Source organism: Indicator indicator, chromosome 26 (genome assembly GCF_027791375.1).
Source record: "Indicator indicator isolate 239-I01 chromosome 26, UM_Iind_1.1, whole genome shotgun sequence".
In the NCBI taxonomy this organism is placed as follows: domain Eukaryota; kingdom Metazoa; phylum Chordata; class Aves; order Piciformes; family Indicatoridae; genus Indicator; species Indicator indicator.
Genome location: NC_072035.1, coordinates 284,977 through 311,266, shown reverse-complemented (window position 1 = coordinate 311,266; position 26,290 = coordinate 284,977). Strand labels below are relative to the sequence as shown.

At 54.5% G+C, this 26,290-nt stretch overlaps 2 protein-coding genes across 2 annotated transcripts; both read right to left on the bottom strand.

Moving 5' to 3' along the window:
* Positions 1-3,163: 3,163 nt before the first annotated feature.
* On the bottom strand, positions 3,164-6,008 carry UNC119B (unc-119 lipid binding chaperone B). The gene is made up of 5 exons (XM_054392509.1): positions 5,813-6,008; positions 5,144-5,257; positions 4,561-4,672; positions 4,137-4,309; positions 3,164-3,276 (listed from the first exon to the last, which is right to left on the bottom strand). The coding sequence occupies exons 1-5, from the start codon at positions 6,006-6,008 to the stop codon at positions 3,164-3,166; spliced, it is 708 nt and encodes a 235-aa protein (XP_054248484.1).
* Positions 6,009-13,075: 7,067 nt separating this feature from the next.
* Positions 13,076-20,148, bottom strand: MLEC (malectin). The gene is made up of 5 exons (XM_054392801.1): positions 19,944-20,148; positions 15,989-16,167; positions 14,484-14,660; positions 14,309-14,366; positions 13,076-13,337 (listed from the first exon to the last, which is right to left on the bottom strand). The coding sequence occupies exons 1-5, from the start codon at positions 20,146-20,148 to the stop codon at positions 13,108-13,110; spliced, it is 849 nt and encodes a 282-aa protein (XP_054248776.1). The 3' UTR covers positions 13,076-13,107.
* Between the last annotated feature and the right edge of the window lie 6,142 nt (positions 20,149-26,290).

Below are 26,290 nucleotides of genomic sequence, written 5' to 3'. Positions count from 1 at the left end.
AAGCACCTGCCTCAAAAATACCAAAAGAAGTCCTGGTGCTAAGATGACAAAGCCTGGAAAGATTCAGCACAGGTTTGTGGGTTTGGTCCCTTTTTCTGTTAGAGCAGGACACAGTGTGAGCCCAACTCTTCTTCCACCTCAGCACACAGCCTGAAAGAAGCTGTCTGCACAGATACCTTGCCCTTGCACAAACTTCAGCCAACACTGAAAACATCTCCCTGGACTTCAGCACCTGGCTAGGACAACCTAACCTCCCAAAAAGGATGGGATACCATTGGAATTTTTTCCAGTCTCACTGGAATGAGCAGCCTTGAGCCATCATCAAAGGAGCAGAGCACACAACCCAGAAGGGAGATGCTCTGCTAAATATTGTTTACCAGACATATCATCCCTGTGACAAAGAGAAGGAAGCAGCTAAGTGAAGGAACCTTTGGGAAGCAGTTGAAATGGGGACAGGAGTTTGGAAATTCATAACTTTTTCAATTACAATCAGCTTTCTCCATGCTGGGTTGCCGTCTTGTAGGGACTTTTTTTCTGCAGCATGCATTTTGTGCAAAGGACTTGTAATTTGGCAAAGCAAACAAATTCGGCTACCAACTGAGCAGTGCTACTGCTGCCGGCAAGCGTTCCGATTTCTCTGCAGTTTCCCTTACTGCTGACCAGCTGACACGTTCACCCACAGCAGACAGCTGCTTCCTTGCTTGTCCCTCATGCCTGAGGGCAGAGGCGACGACCAAAAGCAGGAACCCTCTCTGCCCTGCGGTCTGCCAGGCGGCCGCTAGGTGGCAGCCGCGCCCCTGCCTGCCCCACAGACAGCTGGCACCGCTCCGTGCAGCAATTCCTGCTGCTCACTCCGGCAGCACTCCAGCTTCCTTCACACAGAAAGCAGATGGGAATCATCTCACTCCCAACAAAAGCAAGAGGTCGCTTCATATAGAAGATGTGATAAAAGCAACATTTAAAGGAACCTGGATTTACACTACATACAAATTCAGCTCAAAATGCTAAAGTTTCTCAGGGGATCACCAGGAGGATCTTCAGACGCAATCCTGAGCATTTCTGAACACTTCCAGGCAGTTCTGCCTCATCACAAGTAACTTCCAGCAGAACAAGCGTTTCCCACCTCACTGGCATGGCAGGAGGCCCTCCAAAGACAATCACTGTAGGAGACATCTCAAGCTCCACCTCATAAGCAGCTTTACCTAATCATGAAATAACTCAAGAGGATTGCCTAAGTGCCTTTGGAAGTGCTGGAGGGGATTGATGGTGGCAGAATTGTTCATCTTTCAACCAAGAAGACCTTGCCCCTCCACATTCCCAAAACATTTGTTGTGGTTGTTCTTGACTAAGGCTCCACCCATACCAAGTCATTTGATGTGGCTAATCATAATTAAGTATATTCCCAAGAGCTGGAGATTCTTCCATGGCTGCCACCCCACATACTCTCACTGCTTCCTTTGATGCCAGTTGGTCTTCTACACCAAAGTTAATACCACTAATCTGCAAGGCAGTAGCTTCCATCTACACATTAGCAGGCTGTGGGACCCACCCCACTCCATCCTGCGAAAATCCAGACTACACAGAATCTTACTTATGGAAACAGGTAATCAACTGTATCCACAAGGGTTACGTTTCAACTGTCCCAAGGAACAAATGGAACTAATAGTAGCAAATGCCTCCAGGCTAGACACAACCTAACTTCCACGTAGAGGAAACAGAACTGACCAGCCTGGCAAGGGAGCAGGAAAAATGCCAGTCTTGAGAGGCAGCAAAATAGGCAGAAAAGGGATTAGTTTGCTCAGATTTTGCACAGCTGGGAGGTGGACCCCAGTATGGCTGCTGGGAAGATACAGGTCTCCTCCTGCCACTGCACGATGCTATCGTAACTGCCAGATCCAATGGCAGCTGTGGAATGCACCCTCCGGTCTGGTGGTGAACACCTTGGCAGGAGAACTTCCTAAATCATAAATAAAAAGCATCTAAGTAGGCACAGGAGTGATGGGAGCTCAAACAAGAAGAGAATCCTGGTAATTCTCCCTTGGCAAGAATCCCATTCCGTAACACTGAGCCATCTGCCCCAGGATGCTTTCAGCTACCAACACCTCAGCTGAAACACAGCCACTGAGCCAGCCCCAGCACCATCCCTCCCTCCAGAACCTCTGACAGATATCCAAGCTTACAAGTACAGAGAGACTGAAGCCTAGGAAGCTCTGCTTCCCATGTTTTTCCAAGTGATTTTCCACATTCTCCCTTTTTCTTCAAGGCCCCATCCACCCTCCACCCAAGCTAGACTGACAATGTGCTGTCAATCTAAAGAGCAATACATTCTGTAGCAGGGGCCCAAAGTCCCATATAAAGAGAAGCAAGAGAAATGGTAAACACAGTGAGATTAACTTCAGCTCTAAAGTTGACCCCTGAGCTCCAAAATCCAACAATTTGCCCACAAGACCTCAAACAGAAATGCTTTCAGACTGACTTGATGACCAACCTGGATAAAACCCTTTCTTCCCCAATCCCCTATCTCTGGTAAAACAAGAGATGAAACTGTTCTCAGGGACAGCAGAAGCCCCTCGAGCAGAAGGAAGACAGCTGTGCCACTTAGAAGCTGAATTATTCTCTGATCTTTCTCACTGGGGAATACTGGGATGCACTCTAAGTAATGTCAACCATGCTACAAACTAAACCACTAAAGAGTGCACTAAAGAGATGAGCTACCCATCTGAAGAATAGATCTGCTGTTCAGGCATCACTGCCTGCTTGAAGGGATAACATTTTCCTGCTAAGAAACAGCTTACTCAAAGAATCTGACCTCTTGAGGAGGGGCAGGCACCCAGCAGGTGGAACACCAGAAGGGCTGAAGGTGCAACCTAACTATAAAGCAAGAGTGTTCTAACAATGCCTCTTGATCCATCACCAAATTAAGGTACCAGAAAGCAACCAGAAGTAGAGAATGAGAGGCAAGATATGCCGAGGGTAGGACAGAGAAGTGTTGGAGGGAGGTTTCCTTTCCTTTCATGAGCTGTTGTCTTTGCTTCGTGTTTTCAGCCTCACGCAAGGAGAAAAGGTTTGGGCAAGAGGCCTTGGTGCACGAGACAGCATCCACAGTCCATCCTGACAGGCAGAGCAGCTGAGGGCACCACAGCATCCCGTGGCTGTGGAATGGTTACTGCCCTCCGTTGTAAGCATAGTCGGCCTTGTTGTGCATGATCAGCTTGTTGTCCACGAAGTAGAAGCTGTCCGAGCGCGTCTCGTAGGGGTTGGCGACCATCAGGCGGACTGCGGAGGAGAGGGCTCAGTTACACCTGGGCACCCCAGCCCTGCTGCCACTGCTGCATTCACCAGACTGATGCCCTGCCCTGCCCAAGGAAGAGAAGCAAACTGCTCTGCTGAGCAGCTTCAGAAGCTCAGGCCTGTCCCTTCCCACTGTTCCCTCTCCCAGGACTGTCAGGAGTGCTGTCAAAAGCAAACAAAGCAGGGATGGAGGAACCTCACATGAGGCCTTAGAAACTGTGAGAGGCACCACTGGAGCAGAGCAGCAATCAGGGCTGCAGGCAGTGGCGGCCATTCACAAACCAAACAGCAGCAGCACTCCCCACATGTAGGGTGGATACAAACTCTGTGCCTCCTCCTGCCCCTGGGCAGCCACAGATGGGTCACGTGCTGCTGCTCCATCCACCCCAAGGTCAAGACACCCTGCACAACAGCTGTCTACAGAGGTCTTGCTAGGCTCAAAAGCACCTCTCTGAGAAGCACCAGTCCTATTTCAAAGCAGGAGGCTCAAGCCTCACAAGCATGTGCTGCAAACAGGTGTGTGGCTACCAAGAGAATCTTCTTTCAGGGTTTGCTCTCTTCTGGCCTATGCTGTTAGGCATCAGCTACATCAGCCCTGTGACTCTGATCAGTTTCTGCAGCCTGGGACTTGACTACACAGGTTGCGTTAGGCTTTCATTTTCAAAGGAGAATTTCCAGCACAAATCTGTAATTCAGTCAAGATTACACCCAACTTAAACCAGGAACCTGCACCTTCCTATTTGTGTCCCACTCCATCCTAGTTACTGCTTCTTCCCCAAGCAGAGAGAGGGAGGAAAGGAGCACATGAGCACACATAAGCTCAGTGTGGGAAAGGAGATACTCACTGAGGTCTTCTGAGAGCTGAGGGAATTCGTAAATGTGCTCACAGGTGTTCCTGCTGCTGGGGATGCAGAAGCCAAAGTCAAAGTCAAAGTTCTTCAGCAAGCGATCTCGGAAGTAATGCCTCTCGATCATTCGGAAGTTTGACACTGGTTTTTCTCCCACTGTGAACTCCACCCTGCGTGCAAAGAACAGCAGACACCACCTGAGACAACCTACCTGTGCTGCTGAGGGGAAGGACAGAACCTGGCACCTGAGCCTAAACAAGAACCACATAGATCACCCCAGAGAGGGGCCTAGGTGTCTGTGGTGCAAGCCAAGCTCCCTGCTCTCTGGTTCAGTCCCATCACCAGCTACCAAGTGCCACTCTGTGCAGGCCTCTCTTTCCCTCCCAGGCACTGGTACTCACGTTGCACCCCTGGTACTCACGTTGCACCCACAGTCCGCAGGCGGAGAAAAGCTGGGGTGAACTGGTAGCGAACAAAGCGGCCTGCACTAGCGTCCAGCTCACGGCTGTCATCCTCACCCTCTTCCTCTTGCTCTGGAAAACACAGCAGTGGGTGTCACTCACTCTGCCAGCAGGGCACAGCCAGGTGACACCAGGACAAGCAGGCTGTGACTTAGGTGTTCAGGCACTGGTCTGAGGCTCGTACAGGCACTAAGTAGTAAGAGACGAGCCACAACAGTCACTGCAGCCTTGGTGGCTCTGGAGCTGAAATCACCCTGGAGCTGGGCAGGAGCTCTGCCATTGCAATGGCCACAGCACAAGGCTCTGTACCATAACCAGCCAAGGAGGGAAGCTGGCAATGAAGAGCACTCCCCCATCTCATGATACTCACTTTGCATTCACAAGCTTGCAAGCAAAGCTAAACTCAGTTCTATGCTTGAAGGAGAGGAGCTTAACCACCAGGACATACCAAGGGACCTTTCTGCTCGGTTTGCATGGGTCCTGCATCACAACTTCTCTGCTCTTGAGTCTCTCTAGGCTCCCTGCAACGGCAGCACAACATACCTGGGGCAGATGGCTTTGCAATTTCAAACAGCACAGTGCCAGTTTCAAGGTCCCGGATCTTAAACCTGGTGAAGTCAATGTTGTAAATGTTGTCCTCGGGTTTGCATAAATAATCTAGAAGACAGAGAAGACACCTAGTAGCATTTCAAAAACTCCCCAAGCAGTTACCAAGGGATGTTATTCTGCTGTTAGCCCCAGCCTGTTAAGATACATGCAGCAAGTTGTTTTGCAGCAGCTTCACGAAAACAGGAGGAAACTGAGGCTAGAGTAAACAAAGGCACACTAGGTGCCAGGTAACAGAGCAGGAGAGGAGTGGGACAGCAAAGCAAAAATCAGCAGCCCACAGGGAAAACAAAACCCCCCAACCCCCGAACTTTCCGGCAATTATAACAAAGCTGAAGGCTGAAGCACTCCGGCTGCTCCAGCCAGCGCACACTGCTTAGCCGCTTCCATCGCCAGCGCCCCGGCGAACAGCACGAACCCGAGGAACCCAGGGTTCCTCCCGCCGCCCTCTATCTCCACCCCGAGGCACGGACAAGGTCGGCTCCGCGCCCCCGGCCGCGCAGCCTCCTCCGCCGCTGCCGAAGGGGCGGTTAACAGAGCAGCACGGCGTACGCGCGGCCGAGCGCTGCCGGCTCCCACCCGGCCCCGGCCCCGGCCCGCACTCACTCTCCGTCACCCGGCACAGCCCCAAGACGTGCTCGGGCCGGACCGTGTCCAGCGCCAGCAACTCAGACTCGGTCCACGGTGGCCGCGGCGCCGCGTCGGCCGAGCCGCGCCGCCCCCGCAGGCGGCTAAGCGGACCCCCAGCCGCTGGCGGCGGCTTCTTCTCCGGCGCCGCCACCCTCGCCTTCGAGCCGCTCATCGCCCCAGCGCCGCCAAGATGGCTGCCGCCTCCCTCGGTAACTATGGGAGCGCGGGGCGGGGCGGCGGCGGGTCAGAGGGTGCGGGCCGGGCGCTGCCTAGCAACCAGAGGGGGCCCGCGAAGCTAAGCAGGGCCCGCCGCGGGCGTGGCCGGAGGGGGCACCCGGGAGGCGCGTCACGACCCGCCCGCCGCAGAGCGCCGGCACCGAGCACGCATCGTCGGCCCGGGGCTGCGCACAGCCGCTGGACGGCAGCGGGCCAGGCCGGGGGTACCCGAGGAAAAGGGCCACGAAACCCAAACAAAAACAGCCCCGACCCTTGCAGTGCCCTCTCGCTGCCCCCCGGGCCGGCAGCGCTGCGAGCCCCAGCCCATCCCTGCCGCACCCCTCCCGGGACAACCCCCGGTGCCGGCACTGCGGGCACCTGGGTCTCCTGTTAATTAGCCGACGGCCTGAATCACGAAGCACGGCCGTAATTACGGAGCGGCTGTCCCCCACGGAGCCCTGGCCCGTGTACGGAACGGTGGCACCGCTCAGGAAGGAGCCGCGAGCTGGAGCAGTGCCCGGGGACCCCACGGGCACACACCACTGTGCCACTGCCACCCCCACCTCAGGTTCCCCACAAGCACACGTTGGAGGGACAGTGGCAGATGCTGGGCAAGTCTCCTGAGCCTGACGTCCTGCACTGGGGAGGTCCCACGGGAGCATCACGGCGAGGAGAGGACTGGGATTTCTTCCCAAAACAGGGCCTGCCCACCAGCCTGCAGCAGGCACTTAAGAGCCGCTCAGAGTCACCTCCGGCCCTTCGGGGAAGCAGAGCAAGAAGAAGAAACATACACGTCCTCTTCTCGGACTCCAGCCAACGCTCAACTCGCTCAAAACGACTGGAAACAGATCTAGAGCTGTGGTCAGTGACGTCGGCTACCGCTTGGAAGCAACACGCGCCTGCTACTGCCAACTGCCTGCTGTTTCCAACAAGCCAGACAGTGCTCCCTCATCCTCCTCACGGCACCGGGTTTGATCCCTCCATCCTGCGCCCCAGGAAGGGATGAGCAAAGATTCAGGCTGTCTGGAAGAGCAGCTGCTCTGCGCAGGACCAGGGTCCTTTGTCCCCTGAGAGCAGACGCTGAGAGGAAGAAGCTGCTACTTGCTTTCTGCTCCAGCCCCTTCCGACCGCCCCTGACGCGGTTTCAGCTGCAGTCGGAGCGGCTTGCAAAACCCCAGGCGGCCGATTACAGCTCGGTGCTCCTGACCGGAGCAGGAAGCAAAGCGGGCCACAGCAGCTCTTGCGTGAGGATGCTGCACCGTTCAGCTTGCACCCAGCCACCCAATACAGCCGGCAGAGAACATCAGAGGCAGCGGAGCAGGCAGAGCTCCGGGCGCCAGCAGCGGTGCGATGTTAAACTGCACTTCCCGCAGTCCCCTCCGCCCCGCAGGCAACTTCGGCCTTCCGCACCCAGCCTTACCCCAGAGGGGCTCCTCTGCCCCCACCGCCAGAGAAAAGGCACCACCGCGGCCAAGTGACAATATAATTTTATTTTCCTTTAAGCACACTGCTGGTTAAAACTGCCAGACATCAGATTTCAGAACAATTCCCTCAACCAAACATCCTGGGGAAATGAAAAAATAAAACCGTTACCGTGTACCAAAAATAAAATACCCCCCCCAGCCCCTCTTCTCCCCCAGCCTAGCCCCTGCAAAGCCAGTGTAGTCAGAAATAGACACCTGTGCTTTCCACCCAGGGCCCAAGCTCGCTGCAAAACAAACTGAAGCCAAGTCACTGCCAGTTGCTGTAACACAAAGCAATGGACAGCAAAATCAAGCCTCCTCCTCTCTCCCCACTCTGTTTTGGCCTTTACAGACAAGTCGGACCTGCAGCTTCAAGCAAACCTGAGCCGACAGCAGCAGTCCCTTCCACGTGTCCCAGTCCATGCAGCTGGGCACCACAGAGCAGTGGGACCACCTGCCAGCACCGAAAGCTGCCATGCTGATGGGACCTAAACATCACTGTCACCTGCACAGCACCTCACAGTCCTGGCTGCTGCCCCCAGACTTGAAGCACAAATCCTGCCTCTGCTCTTGTGGTCTCCAGGGCTGCTTTACCAAGCTGGCTGCTTCCTGAGCACTGCCCTGTACAAACAAAGCCCCTACAGAAGCCAGGAGAAACTGGGGCCAGTGCTCACCAGCAGCTCTCCAGCCACTGCTTCAATGCAGTGTCCTTACCCACAGGTGTTAGGGGGTAACAGAGCCGGGGGGCACAGGCACATCCCCACTGTGCTGACAGGCATCTCCAGGGCAGAGATCCCAGGCTGCCTAGCTTCACTCTCCCCAGTTAAACTGGTTCAAGCTGTACCTTCCCCCATGCCTTGAAATCTCCATCACACAAACCCTTCAGCAGAGACCTCTCATGTTTGCAAACGGATATTGACATCTTCTGACCAACCAGCACTGCTCCTGAGAGGGAGGGAAGCACTTCTCTTTGTCCAGTATTTTTCCTTTTTTTTTTTTTAATAAGCACTTTCTTGAAAAAAAATCAAATCAAATCAAAGCCTATCAATAACCTGCAGCAACATCCCACTGATCAGACTGGGGACAGCCCTGCCACATCCCTCCCCCTCCCACATCTTCCCCCCAATCTCCAAAAATAGTATTTAATATACACAATAAACTCTGAACAAGCCAGAGTCCTGGAAGACATGGACCTGGTTCTCCCCTCCCATCCAGCCCAGCACCGTTGCAATGCAGTTGCCACCACACTCCTGGGACAAATCCATCTGGACCCAAGATGAAACACAGGTGCCCCAGCCCCACTGGGCAGTACAGGAGGCCAGATCCTGTCATCACATTCCTGAGCCCCCACAGCTCCAGCCTGCCACTGTGTTTGTGCCACTGAGAACACCTGAGCCGAGCTGGGAGCAGCAGTGATGACAGACTGGTGGAACCAGGTTGATGTTAGAAAAAGCATTCCTGAATTGTACGAGCTTTGGCATTTGGAGATGCAGGAGCACCAGCAGGTAAGCTGGCTCAGTGCTGGCCCAGCTCCCAGACCCCTTGGCCTCTCAGCAAGGCTGTTTACTTCCCCGTCACATAAGTGCAAGAAGCAGACACATTTCTCCCACTGGAGCACTGAACAGAGCCTGAAACACTTGGTCCTTCACAGCTGCTCAGAATCTGTCTCACATCAAGGGCTGAAGCTGCTCTGCTGGTCCTCTTCTCCTCCTGCTGTTTTCCATCACAAACAGGCCTGTCCAGCCCAGCTTCCACATCAAGACATTTCCCTGCCTGCTGCAGCCTAGCTTCCACATCAAGACATTTCCCTGCCTGCTGCAATCCCATTCCAACGTAAACACTAAGAGACAAACTGCAGGGCTCTGCTCCCTGGTCAAACACTGGGGGCAAGCCCCCAGCAAGAGAGTGTGGGGGGCAGGAGCCTCCCAGCCACACTGCAACACCCAAAAGCTGTGAGCACCACACAGCTGTGACTCATTCAGCTCTGAACTGCACAGACACAGGCACACAGGCACCACACTGCCTGGAAGTTCTCCATCTTGCCTTCAGGAGACCAGACCTGAAGGAGCTCTTCCAGTTCTTCTGTCCCCTGCTAGGTGTTTTTTCCAGTGACATCAAGGGCTGGAACCTAAGCTACTTGTTCACAGTTGTCGGTTTCAGCTGTGACATCTGGAACAGGCATCCAGGAATACTGAGACAGTCACCATCTGATCACAAGGGCAGGGAAGGGCTGTCCCTTGGGGAAAAAGGAAAAACATCTCAGGAACCCCTTAAAAAGGGAAAAAAAAAAAAAAAAAAGCTTCTTCAGGTAGACTTCTATCCAAAGCCTGAGACAAAGGCACAAAAAAAGGGAAGTCATTTGGCTTTCTGCTCACTGCCACCTTGCATACTCAAAAGGCTCAGAGCTGTTTCAGTCACACACAGAAGGGGAAAATGGCCTGGCTCAGAGGTACTGATGGGCTGAGGAGGGGGTAATTAAAACAGGCTCCAGAATCCGGGCCCAAAACATGACCAACAAGTGGAAGCTTTATTCAACCGCCTTATGAGTCCCTCTGTACACAACTGCTCTGCACATCAAGGCAGGGCCTAGCCTGACCCAGCACCCACACTGCTGCACAGGGACACAGGCTACACCTGCCTGCTGCTGGGGAGAGGCAGCAAAGCACAAAAAGGTTTGTCTCTAACCCATCTCAGCTCAACAGCATCTTGGACATTCCCTCAAACATCCATTCTGGAAAGCTGCAGCCAACCCACATTTTCTCTTGCCCTGGTCAGGACCAGGTACCTCGTTACACCCATCTGACTGGCTTGCAGGTGCCACACAGAGATGGCAAGAGGAGTGAGCCCAAGTGTGCCATTCCCAGTGAGGTGCTGACTGCTTGTCTGAGGTGCTGACTACTACCCTCCTGTGCTCCCACACCCCTTATTTGAAGGCTCCTTCCCAGGCAAAGCTGTCAGGAAGGGATGGCCCAACAAAGAAAACGGCTGACTGCACCATATCCAGGTCAGGAACCCTGCAGCCACCAGACACCAGCTCTGTAGTGACAAAAATGAATAAAACCAGAGCCAGAACAACTAAATTGGAGTCATGAAGGATGAACTCTTCCTCCTCCCTGTTCTTATTCATAAAAGACAAACTCATCCCAACTGAGCAACTGGAACACAACAGCTCACCCTGCACAGCATTGCCCAAAGGTGGCTAATGGCACCAAATGGGTGCCCTGGCTGCCAGGGGAGGCAGGGATGAACTACCCTGGAAGTCTCTGACTTCTTCACACCCCCTTCCTCCTGCTAAGCAAGGTGCAGATCACTGCGTGAGCCAGGAGAATCTGAGTGATTCCTTGCTTTAAGGATGCTCAAATATAACGCAGCCCAGAAGCCCCCAGGGGAGCAGCTCCTCACAGGCAAGCTTGCTTTTGAAGTCCAGGTTCTTTGCTTAACAAATCAGCACAGTTCATGCTTCCCAAAGTTGATAAGAGATCTAAATGTCTCTGTGCTCCAGTTAGAGCAGTCCCAAAACACCGGAGCACCCTGCAAGAACCATCACCACACAAACCAGAGCTTGTGTTTTAGGAGTTTTATAAGCACTGAGATTTTCACAGCAGCTAGAAGACAAAGCAGACATCTTCAAGCTCACCACGTTTTCATCTGTTAGGATCTGTTCTCTCTAAAGCCTCCCTTCTCCTTCCACTGCAGCACAGACCCCCCCGCCTTGCTTCTCCCAGAGTGGCTATTACCACTTGTGCAATTGGAGAGAAGGCAGTTAAGGTCCTCCTGCTTGCTTTTTAGCTCACAGACACAGAATGAGGGTCAGGCCTGCAGCAGTGCTGCATGCAGGCAGACAGGCAGGGTTCAGTGCCACTGCTGTGCAGAGCCCTGCCTGGCACCTCCCCAGCTCCCCTCCACAGCTGGAGCTGACAGCTCAGGTCACAGCTGGAGGGTTAGGAGGAAGTGAAGGCTTCAGCTGCCTGGGCACAGGAGAGCAGAAAGGCTGCTCCTGCAGAAACTCAGGGGAAGGCTGAGCTACTGCAGGGGGTCAAATCCATGACACCTCAGGGCACAGGGAGAAGCAGCAGTGAGGACACTGCTCAGTGACACTGCACCAGGTAAAGAGAGAGCACTTCTGAGGACAAGAGACAGCATGAGCTGAAGTGTTCTGTGAACCCAGAGCTCACCAGCACCCAGGCTGACCCACAAGGACCCAAGCCTGCCTGGGACAGATCTCCAGCACACAGATCACTGTCCTGCCAGCCATGACTGCTCAGCATGTCAGAGGCCAAGCCCAGGGGAAGGCAGCAGGCATCAGCAGGCACAGCCAGGGCTCTTGTGGTGCTCAGCCCCTGCCAGGCAGGCACAGGCTCTGAATGTGCCAACAGAAACATCCATTGGGACAGCAGCTGACCCTGTCTCCAGCGTTTGCTCACTTTCAGATTTCTGGAGGGCAACAAACTACCTTGCTCTACAGCACTGAATGTTGGACATCTGCCCCTTTCACTGCAGTGCCTTGGACACACGACAGGCCCATCTGACTGGACACTGACCAGCTCCACTGCACTTGTCACCACTGCAGGCAGGCCTGGTCCCTACAGCAGGGAACACCCTCAGGGAGCATCCAGGAGGTTGCTCCACTCTGTCCTACAGCACAGGTTGTTCAGTCATGGGGCACGGAGCTAACTGTTAGGAAGGTCAAGAACTGATCTTCCTCTCTAGGTCATTTAAATCTCAGCTTCTTCCAGAGGAGAAGTTACTTGCTAGAAAGGGAAAACAAGGAACTGGGCTTAAAATGAAGCATTTGAAAAGGCTATGAAAGGAAACAAAAGCCAAAACCAATGCAGAAAGCAAGAGCATCTGCTCAGATGCTACCAACATCAGGCTCTCACAGGCTACAGCAGACCCCCTCTGCAATGGGGCTAACAACTGCCAGCCTAGCAAAGTCCCTCCCAACTGGTGCAGCACATCAGGCCAGACAAACCCCTCTGCTCCTGCCACAGCTTGCAGTCTCGGGAGGAGAACGTCTCCACAGGGGCTGCACTGGAGTCTTGGTCTCTTTCTGCAGGCCAGTACCATGTGTCAGGTTGCTCACAGTGTGGGGGATGCTGAGCCAGGCTCTGTGCTCCAAAGGTGCTGGACGCCCAACGGCACCACAGCGCTCCCAGGCGGAATGTGTGCCCAGGCCTGCTTTTACCAGCTGCTCCCCTCCTTAAGGAACCATCTTGCACCCAGCACAGGCAGAGATCTTGCAGCACATGGCTTCCTCTTGGTGTGGGACATGGCCCAGGACTGGCAGCATCAGCCTTCAACAGTTCCACACACAGACTGCCAGGGCTCTTGGATGCCCTGAAGAGGTGCGGAGGGGAAGGCGAGGGCCTTGCTGCTTGCTGGCAAGGGGAAGGGAAGCTCCCTCTCACCTGAACCTGCTTTGCATTCCAAATCAATCACCTTTTTTTTTCTCTTTTTTTTTTCTTTTTGTGTGTTTTTGTTTTGTTTTGTTTTCCCTTAAATTATGAACAATATGGAGAAATTGAAAGCAACTGTGTTTGGTCCAACTCCTTCCCTCCCAGCCCCTTGGCTGATGCTCTGTGGGGCTCGCTCTCACAATCGGCAGAGGCAGAAGAGGGTAGGGATGAAGACACCAAAGGCCACCAGTATAGGAAACATGAGGCTGCTGTTGTCTGAGGCATAGGGGTTTGGTGTGCGTGGGCCTGACTGAACCCGGTTCTTATTTGCCTGTTTTTTAATGCTGGAGCCATCATCATATTCATCTTCATCATCATCCTCCTCTTTTTTCTCCAGACCCGGGTGCGGCTGCAGCTTTGGAACATCTGTTGGACAGGACAAAAGGTTACAAGGAGGAAGGAGGTAACCCGGGAAATCACTCCAGGCACATCCTCCCTCTTCTCCCCAGTCCAGCCTGTGCACGGGCAGCAGGGCATCAGACACCACATCCACACCACAGCCACCAAGTATCCTCCCTCCGGGCTCACACCACTACTTCCTGCCTCCGTGAGACAAGAGTCTGCAAAGGAAATGGCAACCCTCCACCCCATCTACATGTCACACAGGAGAAGTGACAGTTCAAAAGCATGCTGAGAACATACAGTCAGGCAACACAGCTGCTGAGTGAGATCTAGTCAAGAACAAGCACTTGCTGCCTGTGGAACCAGCAGATACAGGTGCAAACATGAAGGGGAACCACAAATGGTCCTTCCTCATACCACCGCACCCCACAATCCCAGATCTGTCAGAGCAGCACCACCCAACCCCACTCAAGCTCAGTGATCTGTGCCTAGAACCTGAACTGCAGGCTCCCCACACAGCAAATCTCCAGCAGCACTTGGTAGTCCCTCATCAGCAAAGCAAACTGATGCTTTGGTCAGGGAGGGGCCCTAAACCTCCCCTGCAAAAAGCCACTGCTGCCTCCTCGAGCTGAGAGTGCAGAGCACAGCTCCAGGTAACACCAGCGCTCTGCAGACTGCTGTGTGTGGGGCTGCTGCTGACATCCAAGGCCAGAGAGAATTTATCTGTGGCTATAAGCTAAGAGTGACCAGATGTGTTCCCCTCTCCTCTCCCCTACACCAAAGGGGATCTTCTCATTACACAAATGACACAGCTTTGTGTACCTGGGAGAGCAGGGCACTGTGCAGCTACTTCACACTGCAACTGCACGCTGTGGGAAACTGAGAGAAGCACTTTTGGCAGAAGTGGATCAGTAAGATCTATGATCTCATGGTCTGAGAAGCAACAGGCTGCTCTCCAAGAAGGAAGAGCCTTCTGGCTCAGAAACTGTACTTACCTTCCACTGTTCCTTGCAGGATGTACAGGGCACAGATTTTGGGATTGTCATAGTAGCCCTGGAAAAAGCAAAGGAGGGAGTCAGTGCTGCAGCTTAAGAGGCAAGAAATGTTCTTCCCATCCGGGGAAGAAGGTGAAAAGGAAGATCAGAGCTCTGCCCAGAAAAGCTTATTTACCTTTACAAACTCAATGTGGAGCTTCCCTGTGAACGTGGAAACCTCCCCCTGGACGCTCAGCTTCCCCTTTTTGATACTCATGGGAATGATCTCATCGTGAGCTGTGCTGTGTCCAACTCTGTCAAAAATGTCCAAGTCCTTCACCACCACATGGCCATTCAAGCGAACATCAAACACCTTCAGGGTGGAAGAAATGACAGTGTCAGAATGGATTCAGGCCCATGACAACTGAAAGGAGAACAGAAAGGAAAGGTCTCTGCTTGTTCTGCACCCAGCAAAAGACAGCATTGCAGCATGCACTGTCCCACCACAAAAGCTCCATTCCCTTGGGAAGGATTCAGAGCACAGAAGCAATCCAGGAAAGACAGTGAAGCATTAACATTGCTTTCAAATACCCTGAAATCTGCTCCTCTTAGAACAATGCCTACACCTGCTGTTCAGAACTGAGGACAGCACAGCTTTGCTCTGGTTTAGTCACACTTTCACAACTTACTTTCCACCTACTGGCTGAAGACCTGCTCCTACTACCTGGGGTGGCTGTGGCACGACACACCCTAGGGAACTAAGCCATTTCTAACCAACAATCTGCAACAGAACAGAGGAAACGAGCTGGTGAAGGACACTGGGTTTGTAGGAGGCAAAGCCCTGAACTGCTAGCCACATCTGTGGATTCAGAGTCCTCCTCAGGGCAGTAATGACTCAATGGGGGAATCCCAGCTGAACCACATGAAGGAAGAGAGAAATCAAGGATGCCTCAGCCCTTCACTTCAATCTGAGGCTGCTCTTTGCATCCACTCTGTAAGCCAGCCCCACCAGTTCTGTTCCCTGAAATACTTCTCCGGCAGAAAGGCAGCACAGTGCTTGAGGAGCAGGGCTCTAAAGAAGGTGATGGAGTTGGAGGAAAGCCAGCCTAAAACACATACCACTCGTCTCCCAGCTGATCACAGAGCTCTGAGCTCTTTTTGCTCCTGCTTCCATGTGTGTGTGTGTGTGTGAGGGATTTCAGAAGTGGACAAGGATTATTCTCTAAAGAGCACCAAAGATGGCTGAATTCAACTCCGTGCTTCCAGGACCAGTCTGAAGTAGTATCACATTTATAAAACCTGGTTTGAGTGTATTATTTAACTCAGATCACCTCCCTGCTCCAGTCTGTGCAAAGCATGCCTGTCAGATCAGGAACCAGCATTCAGGGAGACGGCAAACCCACTGCTGCTCAAAGGCAGCATGGCCTGAGCAGCTGGGGAAGCTCCAGTCCTGTGTATGTTCAGCTGCATTTTCTTTGAATTGTTTGCAATACAGTTTGCCAGGCCAACTGCAAACTGTTTATCTGGAATGTGGAAGAGAGCTCAAACTTTCAAAGCCCACAAGAGGCTCTAGGCACTAAGGGAACCATTGGTGCCTTCTTTCACTTCCTTCTCCAGCATGCAAAGCAGCCCAGGCAGCCTGGACACACAGCCCTAGCCAAGAGCTCACATCCCAGAGCCGAGCAAAGAGCTGCTGCTTACCTTCTGTTGCGACTGTGCAAAATAGACCTCTGCAAACTTCAGCACCAGCACATAGTCACCTTCCTCTTTGATGGGAACTTCATAGCCAAAGGTCTCCTCGTTGTAGCGCTCAGTCTGGTACAGAATCTGATCCTCTGCGTTGGAGCGCAGGATCGGCAGCTTCATGCCGTAGTCAGACGCTGGGTTTCCAGCACAGAACAGAGAAAGGGTTAACTCCTGAGGCACCTGGAAGTGGCTGGCACTTTATATACCCCCCAAGTGGCATTAGCACTTCCCCCCCGATCAGACCTGTCTCTCTGCTTGCTCTGCCCAGGAGGCCGCACTACTGGAGCCAAAGCAGAGAGACAAAGCCCCAGCACCCAGGTCCTGTAGAAACCCAGGGCTGGCCCTCCTGCAGTGTCAGACACAGTAATTTCACTCCTGTCCCTTCAGAAAGAGTCTGTTCCACAAACAGGGCATGGAGTCAAGGGGCTTGGCCATTGACTCCTACTTCAAAGAGGATGTGATGGTTTTAGGGCTATGCCTTTAAAACCCACCACAGAGGAAAACCACCTACAATCTTTTCGAACAATTTCCAGTTCCAGAAGGTGAGAGCAAAGCCACAGCTGTGCAGAACGGGCTCGACTTGCTCGTCCCTTCAGTGGCTATGAAGTCAGCAGTCCATGGCACCAGCTTTTAGAGGCTGACGCTCCTCAAGTGGCAACCTGGGGAATGGCAGGAGGGTTAAAAGCATCAGACACCTCACAAGTCCCTTTCTTCTTACCACAGCCATGCAAGCCCTGCCAGCTTGAGGACGGCAAGGAAAAAGCAAGAAAGAGAGAAGAATTTCAAGAGCACCAGAGCTCCACCTCCTGCAGTCCTCTCCACTGCCCAGCTGAACTGGGCACTGTCTGCGGGCATTCTAACCCCCTCAGGAAGGCTCAAACACCATTCCCAAATGGGACAAGAACTGAGAAAACAATGGAAATCGTAAAATCTGCTTTCAGACACTACTTCATCTCCCTGAGAGCAGCCCTCGAAAGACTTTAACCCATCTTGACGCTTCACTTCAGGACTGCTATGCAGATGCAAACAGATCCATGCCTCCAGCTGCAAATCAAGGAATTCACCATTGAAGCAGGGGCAGGAGGGAAGACTCTGCATACCAGCTGCCCACTGGCACTTCAGGCAGAAGTTGACCCAGAAGTTCTCTGATGACACTTGCTACTTCCACCCCCATTTCCATGGGAACAGATGCTGCAGCAGCCAAGACAAAGCCAGAACTAACCCAGCACACGTTGTGGAAGATACAAACGAGAGGAAATTAAGGCCACTTCTCAGTCTCTGGTTTCACACAGAGCTACTCAAGCCACCTGCTTCTCTTCGCTGCCCTAACCCAGGCACAAAAGGTGAAGATTTTAATCACCAGAAATAAAGAGGGTGAAAAGTTTAACCTGTCCTCCCACACAAGTATTTTCAGCCAGCTACAGATTACAGTGATAGCAACCCAAAGACTCCACAGAAGTCAGCTCCTATTAGAGGAAAGCCTGCACAGGAAGAAAGCCCTTCAGCACACAAGAAGGTAACTGCAGAGGAAGATCTCCCACCTGCACATCAGAGGTCTGCTGACATAGCTGTGGAAGAGAGCTCGATTTTGCAGCTCACCGAGAGCAAACCTGTACCCACTAAGCTGCAACTCAGCTATGCTTAGCACCTGGCTATTCTCTAATTACCATCGGCACATTTTGTCCTTTAGGGCACAGAATCTGCACTGAGACTTGGGGAGACAAAAAGTAAGAAAATAATTTGCCCAGAGGCAGAACAGCCCAGAAACACTATCCCTAGGTTTGCTCCCAGCCAGCCACTTACTCCTGCTGCAGCCATTACATGGCTGTCAACACAGAGAGGAGCCCAGAGCAAGGCGAACAATAGTGCAATAAAAAACCATTGAGGGAAAAGCAGCTGAGAGCTCAAAGGGGTAAAGTCTCCTCTGCCGTGCCTGGCACCACTGCTGAAGCAGGATTACTGGAGCAGCCTGCTGTTCAGAGATACCACAGCCTTTCCCAAAGGAAGAGTATGCTTGAGAGAGACTCTTTTTTTCTCCTCAGCTCAAAAATTTTCATATCCTGAAGGATATTCTGCAAGTCACTCATGCAAGAGGTCTGTGAAGGCATGGTGACCTATAGAATCATAGAATCAGTCAGGGTTGGAAAGGACCACAAGAATCATCCAGTTCCAACCCCCCTGCCATGGGCAGGGACACCTCACACTAGATCAGGCTGGCCAGAGCCTCATCCAGCCTGGCCTTAAACACCTCCAGGGATGGGGCCTCAACCACCTCCCTGGACAACCCATTCCAGGCTCTCACCACTCTCATGGGGAAGAACTTCTTCCTCACGTCCAGCCTGAATCTCCCCACTTCCAGCTTTGTTCCATTTCCCCTAGTCCTGTCACTACCTGATAGCCTAAAAAGTCCCTCCCCAGCTTTCTTGTAGCCCCCTTCAGATACTGGAAGGCCACAAGAAGGTCACCTCAGAGCCTTCTCTTCTCCAGACTGAACAGCCCCAACTCTTTCAGTCTCTCCTCATAGGAGAGGTGCTCCAGCCCTCTGCTCATCCTCATGGCCCTCCTCTGGACACCTTCCAGCACGTCCATATCCCTCCTGTAATAGGGGCTCCAGAACTGGATGCAGTACTCCAGGTGGGGTCTCAGCAGAGCTGAGTAGAGGGGGAGAATCACCTCCCTTGACCTGCTGGCCACACTTCTCTTGATGCAGCCCAGGATCTGATTGGCTTTCTGGGCTGCAGCACTCAGGGCATCAGCTTCCACTGGTGAAAAAATCCTAACAAGCTGCACTGGTCTTTAACTGTGACCTCCCTGTATCCACTGTGCCCAAAGAGCTCTCCATTCAGGACAGCAGCTGTACAGCACAGACCAATCCTCACTGTCCTACACAAAACCTGTGAAGATTAGGACTAAGTCATGACAGTTTATCTTCTCTGCAGTCCACCACTCAGCTGTAACTGACAGCAGCAGCAGCTCAGCACAGCTAATTTTTCAACATGTTTGCGCATCAGCTAAGTCTGGTGCAGCAGTTATCAGAAATGCAAAGAATTCAAGCAACCAGAGCGGTTTCAGCACAAGTAGACAAAAGTAACCCAAGTACAATATTGGTTCTCCATCATGTTCTTACCGGGAGATAGAAGATTTGACTGACTCAGTAGTTAGAGCTGCTGATCATTCCCCATCCACCTCTACTTCTGTCCCTGCCCTGCTGCTGGCCACCCTGCCCGGGCTGGAGCAGAGGAACAGACCAGCACCCGCGGGCTGCCCGGCACCAGCACCGCGGCTCCACCGAGCCGCCCGCGCCGCTGCCCTCGGGCTGTGGACGCTGAGGTCTTTCAGTGGAAAATGGGAAAAAAGGAGCCGGGAGGCAGCATGCGGCCAGTTTGGCAGCCGGACCGCATCCGCCACCTTGGCAGCCGAAATTCCACTCCAGCCCGCGGGGAGCGACTTCCCCTCGGTCATTACACAACCCCGCAGCCCGAGGCCGGGAAAACCCGTCCAAAGCCCGCGGGGCTCATCCCGCCGCCACCGGGGCCCAGGGCCCACTCCGCCGCGGGGATGGGGGCACTGCAGACCCCAGACAGGCCGGGCGGGAAGATAGGGGTGGCGGCGGTCCCGGCAGGTGACAAGCGCCATGCGGGGACGGCGCTCCTCGCGGGCCTTCGCAGTCCCGCGGCCGTGCCCACTGCGGCGCCGGGCCCGGGCCCCACAGCCCTGCAGGAAGACCACCGACCCTCCGCGGCGGGGCCAGAGAACGCCGGACGGCGCCAGGCGATCACGACTCCAGGACCCCCGCCGACACGGGCGGGCCTCGCCGTCTCCGGAGGAGCAGAGCAGGCCCCGAGGGCAGCCCCTCCGACACTCCCGCGGCGCGCCGCCCGCGCGGCACCGGCGTCCCCCCCACCCTCACCTCGGCCCACGCGGCCCTCCAAGGGGTCCTTGCGGAAGTGGATGCCATTCACGTCCACATGGGCATCGCCGCCCGCATTGACGGCCCAGACAACGCTATCGGCGAGCCCGCCTGCCGCGCCCTGCAGCAGCAGCAGCAGCAGCAGCAGCAGCAGCAGCAGCAAGAGCGACAGCCGCGGCGCCCCGCGCGCCCCGGCTTCCACCATCTCGGGCTCCCGGCGCCGCGCCCGCCCCTTCCTGCGGCCGCCAGGGGGCAGCCTACCCCCCTTGCCGGGGCGGAGCGCGCATAGGCCAATCCGTGCGTCACAACACCAATATTAATTCTCCGCCTGCCTGCCATTAGGCGGCCGCGCTGCAATATTTGCATATTCATAAGGCGCCGGGCCAATGGGGAACGGGAGCGGAGAAGCAGGCTCGGTTGAGAGGCCAGGGCACAGAAGCGCGCCGCGGAGGGGGCGTGTGCGACGCGAGCGGAGCGGGGGTCGGTCGCGCTCAGGAATGGGGAGCGAGGGGAGAATCAGCTTTCCTAGGAAGGAGCGGCAGGGAGGGTTTCACAGCGGCTTCTCCGGAAGGGCGACACAGCCCGACAAGATAGTAATTGTCGTCCTGTACTCGGCACTGGGGAGGCCACCCCCCGAGTGCTGTGTTCAGTTTTGGGCACCTTAGCGCAAGAGGGACATCGTGGCGCTGAAGCGGGTGCAAAGAAGAACAACTAAGCTGGTGGAAGGGCCTAGAGAATGAGTCCTACGGAAAGCAGCTGAGGGAGCTGGGACTTTAGTTTGAGGAAGAGAAGGCTGAGGGGATACCTTACCGCCCTTTACAACCACCTGAAAGGACAACATAGAGCGGCCGATGCTGGTCTCGCAGGTCATTAGTGATAGAACAAGAGGGAACGGCCTTAAACTGCAGCAGGGCAGGTTTAGCCTAAGTATTAGGAATGATTTTTTCACTGCAAGAGTGGTCAGGCACTGGGACAGGCAGCCCGGGGAGGTGTTCGAGTCACCAACCCTGGATGTATTTAAAGGCGGTGTAGGTGTGGCTCTTAGCCGCTCGGTAGGGCCGGGTTACCGGCTGACCCCGACGATGTCAAGGGTCTCTGCCGGCCCGAATGACTTTCGAGCTGCGCTCAGCGCCGCACGCCCGCACCCCGCCCGCTTCGCCCTCCAATGGGGGAGCTCCAGCGCGGCCGGGACGCGAAGCACTGTGGGAGGCGGCGGGAAGCGCGCAGGCCGCGGGCTTACCGCGGCAACGGCCGGCGCCGCGGCGGGGCAGAACGGAGAGGAGAGGCCCTGGGATAGGCCCGGGCCCCGCGGGGAGTGGGCGAGGGGCGGGGCGACTGGGGCACGGTCGCAGCTCTCGGGGAAGTGTCTGGGAGTGGACTCGGGGGGGAGCCAGAGGCGGCTCCTCATCACATGCCGGTACTTGGTTGTCAGCTGGAGGCTGAGCAGCGACTCCCAGTACCGATTCTGCGTTTCAGCAGGATACGCTGTACCCCTGTTCGTCCCTACCACGGAGTGTGGGCAAAGGCAGCTACCTGCCTGCCGGGTAAGGAGTGAGGCAGCTGGGCGGTGTGCAGCTGCTGTGGGCCACGGCAATCTGCTCGACAAGGAAATGTGGCAATAAAAGCGGCCCGGGACAGCCCAGCGAGCTCTCTCCCAGTGCTGCGTTTTACTGCACAATGGACGATCCTGGGCTTTTTTAGTGGAGGACCTTGGCAAGGTCTTGGGCAGGCTGCAGTGAGATATCGCAGATGGAGATTGCACAAAACTCACTCACCACGCAGTGGGGGAGAACATAACTTAATGTTTGCCTCAGCGTTTGCCCTTCTGTCTGATCTTGGTGCTCTGCAGAGCTTCAGACGCCAGCCCAGCTCACGCCTGTGATCCAGTCACCACCTACATTAGCAGCAGCCTGCTCCCAAGGCCCAGTGAGGTTCTATTCATCTGAGTCTTCCACCAAGCATTAGAAATAAAGACTTGGCATTGCAGGTTGAGAATTTAAGGGGTTTGCTCTGTTGTAATGCATCCATGAGGCTTGTTAATGAGGAGAAGGGAGCTGGGTTTGGAGGGGTAACACCCACCCCTGCTCCCTAACTTGCCCTACCCAGATCAGAGTGGGCCCCAGAGTGTGTTCCTGCTGCTGTCACATTGGCTCTCAGACTTGTGACATAACTGCATTGGGAAGGTGTGGCACAGGGCAGATGAGGCTCTGCTGTGCTCTCCACAGCACTGCTCCAGGCTGGGGTTCCTGAAGCTGCAGGGTGGCTTAAGGTTCTGCATCTAGAACAGCAGTGCAAACACCCACACTTGGCACCTCTCCAGATGAAGCCACCTCACACTAGTCCCTGGCAAATTGTCTCAGCATTACAGACCCCAGTTCTTCAGCATTTGATCAAATTCAGACTGATCTCCTGTATCCCTGCTCTGCTTGTGACCTGTCGGGTGTCCCCCAGGTTCAGCTAGCAAAGGAGTGCAAGCAGCTGTGGCCAGAACAATGCTGTCCAGTTGGCAAGGCTGAGAGAGGCCTCCTTAGAGCTCATTTGTACTGATTACAATCAATCCTAATGGCTCCAGACTTCTGAGCTTAAACTTCAATGTGTTTAGATCAAGAGCACAATTCAAAGCACATAAAGAGCTTGTGTGTGTGTGCCACCAAACCGCTGCCACCAGCTGCAAAGGTGAAGTGACAAGAGGGACAGCATGAACCATCAGCAAACCAAGGAGATTGCCAGGTCTGAGATTACAAACAGCAATGTCCATGGGTGCAAATCTTTGTATTTCCTGTCCTGAGACCCACTAGGGGAGCAAAGGTCTTGCCAAGAGCCACACACAGCCCCTTGTGTGCCCAGATGGGCTGAGGCAGCTGGTCCTAACCCGCAGGGCTCTCTCAGGTCTCACACACCAAGTGGCAGCGGGGGCACACATGTTGGCTGGGCACAGCCTGGCTGAAACCTGCTGTGCCTCTCAGTGAGCTGGGCAGCAGGAGGCTCACCAGGACATCATCACACACAGAGGCCATGCAGCTGGGGACTGGGGCTTCATGACAAACCCAGCACCAAGCAGCTCAGCTCAGCTCAGCCCAGCCCAGCCCAGCCCAGAGGTACCTGTGAGCTGGAATTCAGATGTGAAGGGACCTATGAGCTAACATTTAGGTGTGGCCAAGACAAGCCTCTCAGCTGAAGGGGCCTCTTTGGCCCCTCATGTGTACAGGGACAGTTGGGAGCCCCATTCACCCTCTGCCTTGGAAGTGTCACCAGGGGCTTTCATGGCTGTCACCAGGGTTCCTGCACATCTCACAGCAAAATGTCTGCAACTTTTCCTTGAGAAGAGTTCCCTTGAAAAGAAAGAGTTCTCCTTGAACAGAGAGAGATTCCCATTTTGCCTCTGAGGACTCAGACTTTTTAGAGGACAAGGCACTGAGCATGGCAATATCTCCTCTGCCACCCCAGTCAGAGCATCTTTAGCACCCAGCAGGATGATTACTTCCCAAGAATCAGCAGCCCACTGTGAAGCAAGAGGGATGAACTGAACAGCAGCCCATGAGGATGGATGGTGGCTGTGCCATCCAGGTGCAAGAGGAACTCTTGCCTTGGCTCATGGTCTGGCCATGGCTGCTGGCAGAGGATGGTGGACATGACCCAGTAGCCTGTGCCCACCATGCCCTACACTGCTGCCCCTATACTGTTACTGGCGGTCTCCAGCAATTTGATGCCAGCTTGTGCCCCAGATATCAGAAGCTCTGTTCTGTTACTAATCCACTGAACCATCCGTCCCTTGACACAGGCTGGATTAAACCAGTAACCTACAAGTGAAAGGCCCAAAGTTTTCTTTTTGATCCCTTGATCTCTGCCTGTCCCCTGGCAGCTGTGCCAAAGCGACTTTCAGTCTTTAATCAGCCCTGCCCACAGCCCTGCCCATTCACAAGCAATGTGGGGCAAGTCTGTTGAGCATTAGCCATTTCCTGCATGAAAGAGGGATCAGGGTTTGGGATATCCAAAAAGCGCAATGGAGACATGGGTCAGAGGCAGACCTCACAGCTACCAAGATGTCTGAGGAGTCAGCATGAGCCAGCCCCACTGCCCAGGCCAGCTGGCAACCCACACAGGGCTATGGGGCTTAGGTGCCCCAGAGGGGCTCAGCTTTGCCCTGCCAGGTAGAGCTGTTTGGCCTCCCTGGTACTGGATTGGAGATGACAGCAAAGAGATTATCTCTGGAATGAGATTATTTAGACTGGAGCTTTAATCTCTGACCCTGTTTGCATAAGAAAACAGTAAAACTCCCTGGGATTATTTGGGGTTTGTTGTGCAAGTACAACCAGGCTTGCAGCAAGTCCTTCTGCTGGGGGGTGGGAATGAATGCTCTGGAGACCTGCCCTGTCCAACCTGCCCATGGTGTCCCAGTGAGACCTGGCAGATAGAGACCATCTGAGCTTTCCTCAGAAGTAGGTGTGGCTCCAGACTGCCTCTGCAACAACACACGTGTCCTGCAGCCAGCCATGCCCTAGCACTGCTGGCCCTGCGCTCCTGGGGAAGACAAACTCGCCTATGCTGTGGCACAAACACAGGGAGTGCCCAAGTGAGAGGGGCTGTAGTTTGCTGGCACTGGCCAGGGGAACCTCTGGCCATGGCTCACAGTTTGTGCCCTGCTGGCTGCCTGTGCCTGCTCGGAGCAGGGCCTGAGAGGCAGCAGGCAGGGGCAGCCACCACGTTGGTTGCCACCAACTGTCACAGGACTTGTGCATGCTGACTGCAGCACAGGGCAGGCACAGCCACTCTGCTGCATGCAGGCACTGCTCTGCACACAGCTGCAGGCTCCCGCCTCAGCAGTTGCAGCACTCCCTGCAGTGCTCACCACCCTGCCTGCATTATCCTAAGTGCAGAGGTAACTTAGCAGGGCTGTGGCCTCTGCTCTGCTTGTCACCCCTGTGCTAATTACAGAGCAGCTTCTGCACCAGTAATAACTATAGGGATCTGCAGGTAGCCCTCTTCCAACCCCTTGGCTCACACCCACACCTCTAAGGCTGGATCCTCTCCACAGTTTACAACAGTCCTCTGCACACACTCTGCTGCTGCTGCACTCCCCGCTGCCTCTCCACGGCGCCTGCTGTGGCGTGCACACGAGCATGCAGACAGTACGCACACACACGAGGGGAAGCAGAAGCAGTGCCTCCATTGCTGGGGGATCAGCCATCACTGCAGCTGGGCTGGTTGGCACAGCAACAGGAAAGCAGAAGAGAAAATCCTCCTTTGGGATACAGACCTGGGGACCCTGCACATGGGAAAGGGAACCTGGGAAGTGAAAGGTTTGAGGTGAACAAAACATGGGATATGAGTCCTTAACATCCCAGGTGGAGCAAGGAGGGCAGCTGAGAGGAAAACACCTCCCAGTCACACCGAGAAGAATGCTGCCCTTTGAAGCCAAACAGAATCAGTCCTGGCAGCTTGTGAATAAGTCTCTGCATAGAGAAAGGAGTCAAAAGTTGATCCAGCAGAGTAGGGGAAGGGGGCAGGAAGTTGGGAGCATCTTGGGGATGGGAGGAAGAGCATCTGATGTGTCTGGAAGCAGCTGATACAGCCTGGAAGCTGCTGTTGTGGTCACTGCTGCATAAAGATGCAGCACTTTTGAGCTGGAGCAAGGCAGTGCCACACAAGGAGGCTCCTGGCCAATCCCCAGCACCAGAGGTGTTGCAGCTCAGGTCCCATGGCAGGCTCACAGTTGTGGTTGCAGTGATCTGAAAAGGGGAGGGTGCCTGCTGCTGCCTATCCCCCCTCCCACCCAGCTCCCCTCCCTGCTCTGTCTCCCATTGCTCCTTGCTACAAGGCCATATGGGCTTTCACCTCCCACTTGCAAGTGGGGGGGATGCTGTGGGGGAGACCCTCACAGTGAGACACCTCCAGGGCGCTTGGCCATGGGGACAGCAAGAGGAAGAGCAGACAGAGTCCTGCTGCAGGCTTAGTGGCCACCAGTGACTCCCTTCCTGTGGCAAGGACTTGCTTCTGGACCTGGTGCAGATGCCAGGGTGTGCATCTGCTGAAACCTTTCCCCACCAGCCCAGCCCCCAGCTCTGACAGTGACATCGAGGCTGCAGCTCGTTTCAGCGTGCAGGTTTATCACCTTTCCCCCCACAGGACAGGTATTTGAATTTACTCTTGGTAAACATAACCACACGAGATGCGAATATGTGCCAGGGAAGCATAACTAACTCCACATATAGACACACACAGACAACACAGACACGGGGCACCAAGGGAAGCCAAGAAGTGCAGAGCACACCCTGAGGCTGCCACCAGTCCTCCCAAAGGCTTTGCTCTCCTCCACCGAGCCAAGAGGATGTCTCCTGCTTTTGCTT